We start from the raw sequence: 8,017 nt of genomic DNA on the forward strand, positions 1-8,017 counted from the left end.
AACTCTTGGGTTCAAGTGATCCTCTTGCCTCAGCCTCCTAAGTAGCTGAGATTATAGGTGCTTGCCACAATTCTCAGTTATTTTTAGAGACAAGGTCTTGCTCTGGCTCAGGCTGGTCTTGAACCTGTGAACTCAGGCAACCCACCCGCCTCAGCCTCCCAAGTGCTTAGAATTACAGGCTTGAGCCACTGCACTCGGCCTGAATATGTTTTTTTGTTTGGTTTTGTTTTGGTAATGGAGGAGAAGCAGTTGTTTTTTTTTTTGTAGAGACAGAGTCTCACTTTATCACCCTTGGTAGAGTGCCGTGGCATCACACAGGTCACAGCAACCTCCAACTCCTGGGCTTAAGCGATTCTCTTTCCTCAGCCTCCCAAGTAGCTGGGACTATAGGCACCCTCCACAGCGTCTGGCTATTTTTTTGGTTGCAGTTTGGCCAGGGCCGGGGGTTTGAACCCGCCACCCTCGGTATATGGGGCGGGCGCCTTACTCATCAAGCCACAGGCACTGCCCAATGCCTGGCTATTTTTACAGACAGGGTCTCACTCTTGCTCAGGCTGGTCTTAAACTCCTCAGCTCAGGCAATCCACCCACCTTAACATATCCTTTCTTCATGTACTTTGTCTTAAATTCCTACCCTGCCCTCCCCACCACAAACTCCTGGTATACTCTAGGATCACCTCCCAAACTACTTATACTTAAATCCTTGTCTCAGGGTCTACTCCTGAGAACACAAACTAAGACACCAAAAGAAAGCAAAAAAGTTATGAAGTCTCTACATATTTTTGATTCGTAATTAAGTCCCTTCCAATATAGGTGCCCTAAGCATGGGTCTTTCCAAGCTTACTGTTTTTACATACATTTAAAAAATTCATGGCCAGGCATAATCCATGAATTTTTACAATGTGCTAGGATTACAGCCATGAACAGGGCTCACATTGGGACGGTGAGGCAGAATGATCATTTGAAACCAGGAGTTCAAGATTGGTCTGAGAAACAGAGGGAGACCTCCTCTCTACCACGAATACAAAAATTAACTGGGCATGGTGGAGCACATCTGTGGTCCTCCATACTCAGAAGGCTGAGGCAGGAAGATTGCTTGAGCTTAGGAGTTTGAGGTTACAGTGAGCTGTGATGATGCCACTGTATTCTGGCTTAGGCAATGGAATGAGACCCTGTCTAAAACAAACAATTTCATGAGCCTCTATATCCCCATATAAACAGTTTCCTTACCACTATCACTGTATCATAGTAGCTACCACTTATGGGGTACTTATTATCTATGTTATGAGTGACCTACCATTGAAAACTCTTGAATATCCTTGGTCTAATTACATGTCTAGGTGAGAAGAATCAGGACGGGGGTTTCAGAAAGTTTATCTCTCTTATGCACATAGGGAACTCAGTCACCTGGTATGAAATGGAATTGTATCCTTTCCAAAGGAACCCTGCTTATTTCTTTATCTTTTAATCTTCTCTCCTTTTCCAGAGACTGATACTTTCAGAGGAAACTATAGTTACCAAATTCCCATTAAGCACCATGACTTCAACATTTTAAAAAATAATGAGAGCCTGCTACATGAAGTCCTCTGGAATAAGTTTGGCTGTATCTCTACCCTGGTCTCTCCAGCCCTGGAAGTCAACAGCAAATCTCTGCAAGTGTTTAGAAAAAAGCTGACTCCTAGGCTAGAGTTATCTGTCTGGAAGGATGACCTCACCACACATGTTGTTGATGCTGTGGTAAATGCAGCCAATGAAGACCTTATACATGGGGGAGGCCTGGCCGGGGCCCTGGTGAAAGTTGGTGGCTTTGAAATCCTAGAAGAGAGCAGAAAAATTGTTTCCAGAAGTGGTAAAATACCAGTTGGTGAGATTGCTGTCACTGGGTCAGGGAAGCTTCCCTGCAAAGAGATCATCCATGCTGTTGGGCCCATATGGAGGGAAATGGATCCACAGGGATGTATCCATAAGCTGCAGACAGCCATTATAAATATTCTGGATTATGTCATGTATAGAAATACTTCCATTGAGACAGTAGCAATTCCAGCAGTGAGCTCTGGGATTTTCAGGTTCCCTCTGGACTTATGCACACAGACTATTGTAGATACTATCCAGTTTAATTTGCAAAACAAGCAAATGGTCGGTAATTTGAAAGAAATTCACTTGGTAAGCAATGAGGATCCTACTGTTGCTGCCTTTAAAACTGCTTCAGAACGCGCCTTAGGGAAAAATGAGCTGGGGCCCTGGATGAATCAAGAAGCCACCCATCCTTCTGATACAATGGTTATGAACAATCTGACTCTCCAGGTTGTCCAGGGCAGTATTGAACGCCAATTGGTAAGTCTTCACTTTTTAGGCTCTTGCCATAGGTGATCCTGGAATTGTTAATCGCCCATTATATATATTTCAAGTATATCCTGTGCAATGCTGTGTAGAAAGCATCTTGTTAGGGTTAAGAATATGTACGGTTGGGGTGGCACCTGTGGCTCAGTGAGTAGGGTGCCGGCCCCATATACTGGGGGGGGTTCAATCCCAGCCCCTGCCAAACTGCAACAAAAAATAGCCAGGCATTGTGGCAGGCACCTATAGTCCCAGCTACTCAGGAGGCTGAGACAAGAGAATCACATAAGCACAAGAGCTGGAGGTTGCTGTGAGCTGTGATGACACAGCACTCTGCCGAGGGCTATAAAGTAAGACTGTCTCTACAAAAAAAAAAAAAGAATATGTACGGTGATGGGCACATATGCCCTCAGCTACTCAGGAGCTGAGGCTGGAGGGGTTGCTTGAGCCCAGAGGTTTAAGTCTAGGCTAGAAAACATAGTAAGACTCCATCTCTTAAAAAGAAAAGGGAAGGAGGAAGGGAGGAAGGAAGGAAGAAATTAAAAAAAGCATATGGACTTCAGAGTCATGCCATCTGGATTTGAATACGAGCTTTGCCATTTATTAACTGGGTGACCCAAAGCAAGTTACTTTATCTTTTGGTCTTCAGTTTTCTCATCTACGAAATGAAGATAATAATAGCACTTGTATCTTAGAGCTGCAATTAATATACATAAAATACTTAGAATAGTGCTTGGTACATGATACATATAATTATTGCTATTGTTATTCTTGGGCACCATCAGGAATTAGAATAGTCTTTAATCCAAAGAGACCTAAAATATTCTTACATAAAAATGTCTTTATTTGAAAAATCTCATTGGAGAGAAAAACCATCTCAGCATTTCTGAGTCAATTTATTAATGGTAAACAAAAATAATATTTATAACACCAGGATATTATTACTGAAAATATATTTTAGTAAGACAAAATGTCATATTTATGTGAATATGTGAAGACACTGGCGGGGAGAGGAAAGAGTCAGGGCAAGCCTGAACATAGGTATTTCTGCATTAGTGCAGCTCCCCTGCTAGATAGCACTTTGAGGATGGACATCATGGCTTGTTCATTTCTTCATCCCCAAAGCCTAGTCTGAGCAAACATCAAGTTGTTCAGCAACTTAATGCTGAATAAGTGGAGGGGGCAGCAAGTTGCAGGGACTGGGACAGAGAGAGAGAAAGAATATAAACCTATATTCTTTTATTTTCTGGATCAATGATGTCACACTTAAGACCTTTGTGGCCACAATCAAATATACTTAATCATCAGTAAAAATACTACTTATTACCTGTAAGACAATTAGAGAGAAGACTGATGGAACCCCTGGAAGTGAAATATTTATTCAAGATGTCATTAACATACTAATTTTAAAAGTGGAAACATCCTACTTGAATAGCATCTTTTTAACTGAAATTTTATTGTGTTTATTTATTGCCAACAGCATTAGGAATTGAAACATTTTAAAGGATTCCAGTACCTGCAAATTGCAAATTCTAACTGTGATCTTTTAAAGTGAAGCATACATTAACATCCGTAAGAATTACCTAAGTTACCCCCAAAGAGAGCTAAAGCTATCAGAATGATTAGGGGGATTCAGGCATGGGGTAGGGGAATAGCACAGCTACCTTTAGCACAGCTGTGAGGGCTAACTAGGAGATGATATTACCAAAAATACAGTCTATTTCTGAAAAGACAGATGAAGAACTAGTCAAAGTGGGCACCTATAGAATAGGTGGGTACGGGGTGGATCTGGGGACCCTACCAAAAGGGAGGCCTACTTTTCATTGAAGACCTTTTTATTGTCTCATTTGGACTGGACTTTTTCTTTTCTTTCTTTTTCTTTTTTTTTGAGACAGAGTCTCACTATGTCACCCTTGGTAGAGTCCTATGACATCATAGCTCACAGCAACCTCCAACTTTTGGGCTTAAGCAATTCTCTTGCCTCAGCCCCCCAAGTAGCTGGACTACAGGCACCTACCACAACCTCCCGCTATTTTTTTGTTGCAGTTGTCATTATTGTTTAGCAGGCCCAGGCCAGGTTTGAACCCGCTAGCCTCCGTGTATGTGGCAGGCACCCTAACCACTGAGCTACGGATGCCAAGCCAAGGATTGGACTTTCTTTAACCATGTACTATTTACCTTAAACCATAAAAACATTAGGAAGTAGAAATTTCCATGGGCTGCGCCTGTGGCTCCGTGGGTAGGGTGCGAGCCCCTTATACCAAGGGTGGCGGGTTTGAGCCCAGCCCCCGCCAAACTGCAACAAAAAAATAGCCGAGCATTGTGGCAGGTGCCTGTAGTCCTAGCTACTGGGGAGGCTGAGGCAAGAGAATCACCTAAGCCCAAGAGCTGGAGGTTGTTGTAAGCTGTGGCGCTATGGCACTCTACCGAGGGCAACAAAGTGAGACTCTGTCTTTAAAAAAAAGAAGTAGAAATTTCCTGAAGAATTTAATTTCCTCTCTGTTTAAAACAAACCAAAAATCCCATATAGAAATAGCAAAAAGTGATGATGGTGGGGCAGAGAATCAATCTATTTATTGATAGAGCCAAAAACAAATCAGGGAATGCTCAAAGTCTAGAAATATGTGAGGTGTAATCCAGGAAGGGGTTAATAGAAGTTTGTAGTAAAAATTATATCATTCATGTATTTACGTAATTTCTGAATAGGACAGACAGTTTCACAGCAACCAAATGATCACCCTTTGAGAATGGGCATTGTGGCTTATTCATTTCTTTAGCCCCAAGACCTGGTCTGGGCATGCATCTAGGTGTGTAGCGAATTAATGGGGAATAAGTAGAGGGGGTGGCAGGGAGCAGGGAAATATGAATTTCTATCCATGATTACATGAATTTTTGTGGATTTAGGATCTTCAAAAATTATCTTCCAAAGCTCTCAGGGAAATAAGGATTTAAATTAGTCATTTAAGAAGGAATTTAACAGTAAGTCCTGTCCTTCCCTTTTCAGACAGAAGTAATTGTTAATTCTGTAGACCCGTTTAGTAGTGTGCCAGGACTTGTGGCACAATCAATTGTACAACAAGCAGGATTTGAAATGAAATTGGAATTAAACAAAAAGATTAAACCATCGCGAGTTTTCCCGGAGGTACTGGTCACTGAAGGATTTAACTTGTCCTGTCGATATGTATATCATGTACTATGGCATTTAGCAGATACTACACATTTGGTAAGTTCAAAATGAATGTATCTTTATGTAGCTCCATACAGTCTTTGTTAAACTCCCATCATTTCATTACATTCATGAAATATTGTTGAGTGGTATAGTCCCTATTTTTTAGCACACTTGTGAATACCTGAAATACTGAACAAGTACAGTTGTCACAAGTTATCCTAAGAAGTTTAATTTAAAATGTTACATAACCCACATAACACTGGCATACTGCAAATAGACACTAAAACATTAGAACTCCCTCAGTCTGAACGCTCATCATATCCAGTGACCCTGTAGGCCTTCTCCTTAGTGGGCAGGGGATTCAACCTTTCCATAGCTCCCTTGGTAAATTTCAGGTGGAGCTGGGATTTCCAGCATCATCCCAGTGAAATCTGTTACCTGTGGTTTCTTCCCACCTGTGCCTGCTGTGGAGCTTGGCTCTGGCTGACTCTTCAGCTGAGGCACATAAAACACTAGCTTTAAAAAACGGGGGGAACCCACTCCGGTGTGGAAAGAGGAAACTTAATCTCCACCTCTGACTTTGTCTTTTTTTCTTCACCATTTTTTGCCCTCTTTTGACTAGAGAACTCTCTCTAATCCCAAATTGGTCCTCCAATTTCTCTATCCCTCAGTTTTCCAAAGTCCTTTCACACACAGCCTTCCTGTATTGATCTTCAACTTGATGTTGAAAAGCTAATAGAAGTTTAAATCTGCCAAAAATATTAGCATTTTTCTTTTCTTTCTTTCTTTTTTTTTTTTTGAGACAGAGCCTCAAGCTGTCCCCCTAGGTAGAGTGCTGTGGTATCACAGCTCACAGCAACCTCCAACTCTTGGGCTCAAGCAAGTCTCCTGCCTCTGCCTCCCAAGTAGCTGGGACTACAGGCGCCCGCCACAACGCCCGGCTATTTTTTGGTTGCAGCCGTCATTGTTGTTTGGCGGGCCTAGGCTGGATTCGAACCCGCCAGCTCAGGTGTATGTGGTTGGCACCTTAGCCGCTTGAGCCATAGGCGCCGAGCCAATATTAGCATTTTCCAAGAGAAATTACATGATAGATCTTAATGACAGTGAATAAACACTGCTCTCTTATTGTAATTATCTCCTTTGGTAAACTTCTAGATCTTCATATTGCCCTAGAAGTGGCAAGTGTGTGGGGACAAACTGATGATTGACTCTCTGACTCAGCATGTTTGTTGGGCAAGCCCACATAAACTGGAAGAAATTGTGGTGCCCAGTGTCCTGAATAGCACAGATGGGCCACTTATTACTTCATTTTCTCATTATCTAACTATATAGCTATAGAGCAGTGGTTCTCAACCTTCCTAATGCCGTGACCCTTGAATACAGTTCCTCATCTTGTGGTGACCCCCAACCATGAAATTATTTTCATTGCTACTTCATAACTGTAATTTTGCTACTGTTATGAATCGTAATGTAAATATCTGATATGCAGGATGGTCTTAGGTGACCCCTGTGAAAGGGTCGTTCGACCCCTAAAGGGGTCACGACCCACAGGATGAAAACCGCTGCTTATAGAGGGTTCCCTGTGGAATCAGACTGTTTCTGCCCTCTGAGGAAGCATGAACATGTCTCTGAGAGAGAATGGAGGTTGTAGTTGTAAAATAGGGGCAGGATCAAGGGGTCATTGAAGTCTTATTTTTGCCTAGAGGCTGATCTTAAATTTGTGTTTTTCCTACAGAGAAAGGCTATGAGCCAGTGTTTGGAAAAATGCCTCCAGGAAAATATAACTTCCATTTCCTTTCCTGCCCTTGGCACTGGAGGCATGCGCATACAGAAGGAAATAGCAGCACAGACTATGGTTGAGGAAGTTTTAAGATTTGCCAAATACCATTCAGAAAAACAATTAACTGTAAACTTTGTGATCTTTCCAGCAGAATTGGATCTATATAAGGTAGGTTAATATCTTTGTAATGTCCTACAGTTTTTTAAAATTCATTCATTAAACATCTGTTTGGTATCACCAATGTAAGACATGGGGATAGGTGCTGTACCGTGTGGTGGTATTCTAACTTGGTGAAATTTAATTTTTATAAATTACCTACCTCTGAGCTGGTAAAGAATGTCATTATGAGCCATATTTACCCTACTATCTAGCTTCTCTCTTATCCTTTGTTGGCATTTATTCTTCTCTCTGTTCTGCTCTTTTCTTTCTTCCTCCAAGAACACATCTGTTCTTAAGGTTTCTGCCATAACGTCCTCAAAGTCCTGTCTTCTGAGCCAACTTCAGGCCCACATCCCCAACCCTTTCTCATTTCTACTTGGATTTCTGATCGTCATCTCAGACACCTTTTATTTAAAACAAGTTATTTGTCTTCTCTTCATTCTTTTTTTTATTGTTTTGTAGAGATAGTCTCGCTTTATCACCCTCGGTAGAGTGCTCTGGCATCACAGCTCACAGCAACCTCCTTAGGCTACTTGGGAGGCTTAGGCGATTCTCTTGGCTTAGGCGCCCGC

The 8,017-nt window shown here is 41.9% G+C and overlaps 1 protein-coding gene across 5 annotated transcripts in view; it reads left to right on the plus strand.

The window, feature by feature from the left end:
• PARP9 (poly(ADP-ribose) polymerase family member 9) overlaps positions 1-8,017 on the plus strand; it is a 33,681-nt gene that overhangs the window by 8,106 nt on the left and 17,558 nt on the right. For all 5 annotated transcript variants that reach the window (XM_023516307.1, XM_023516309.1, XM_023516310.1 and 2 more), the window contains exons 4-6: positions 1,487-2,334; positions 5,342-5,560; positions 7,242-7,454. In XM_023516307.1, coding sequence (XP_023372075.1) covers positions 1,487-2,334; positions 5,342-5,560; positions 7,242-7,454 — 1,280 coding nt within the window. The remainder of the gene's footprint in view (positions 1-1,486; positions 2,335-5,341; positions 5,561-7,241; positions 7,455-8,017) is intronic.

This window comes from Otolemur garnettii, unplaced genomic scaffold, assembly GCF_000181295.1.
Source record: "Otolemur garnettii isolate 467f Iridium unplaced genomic scaffold, OtoGar3 scaffold00089, whole genome shotgun sequence".
Taxonomy (NCBI): Eukaryota; Metazoa; Chordata; class Mammalia; order Primates; family Galagidae; genus Otolemur; species Otolemur garnettii.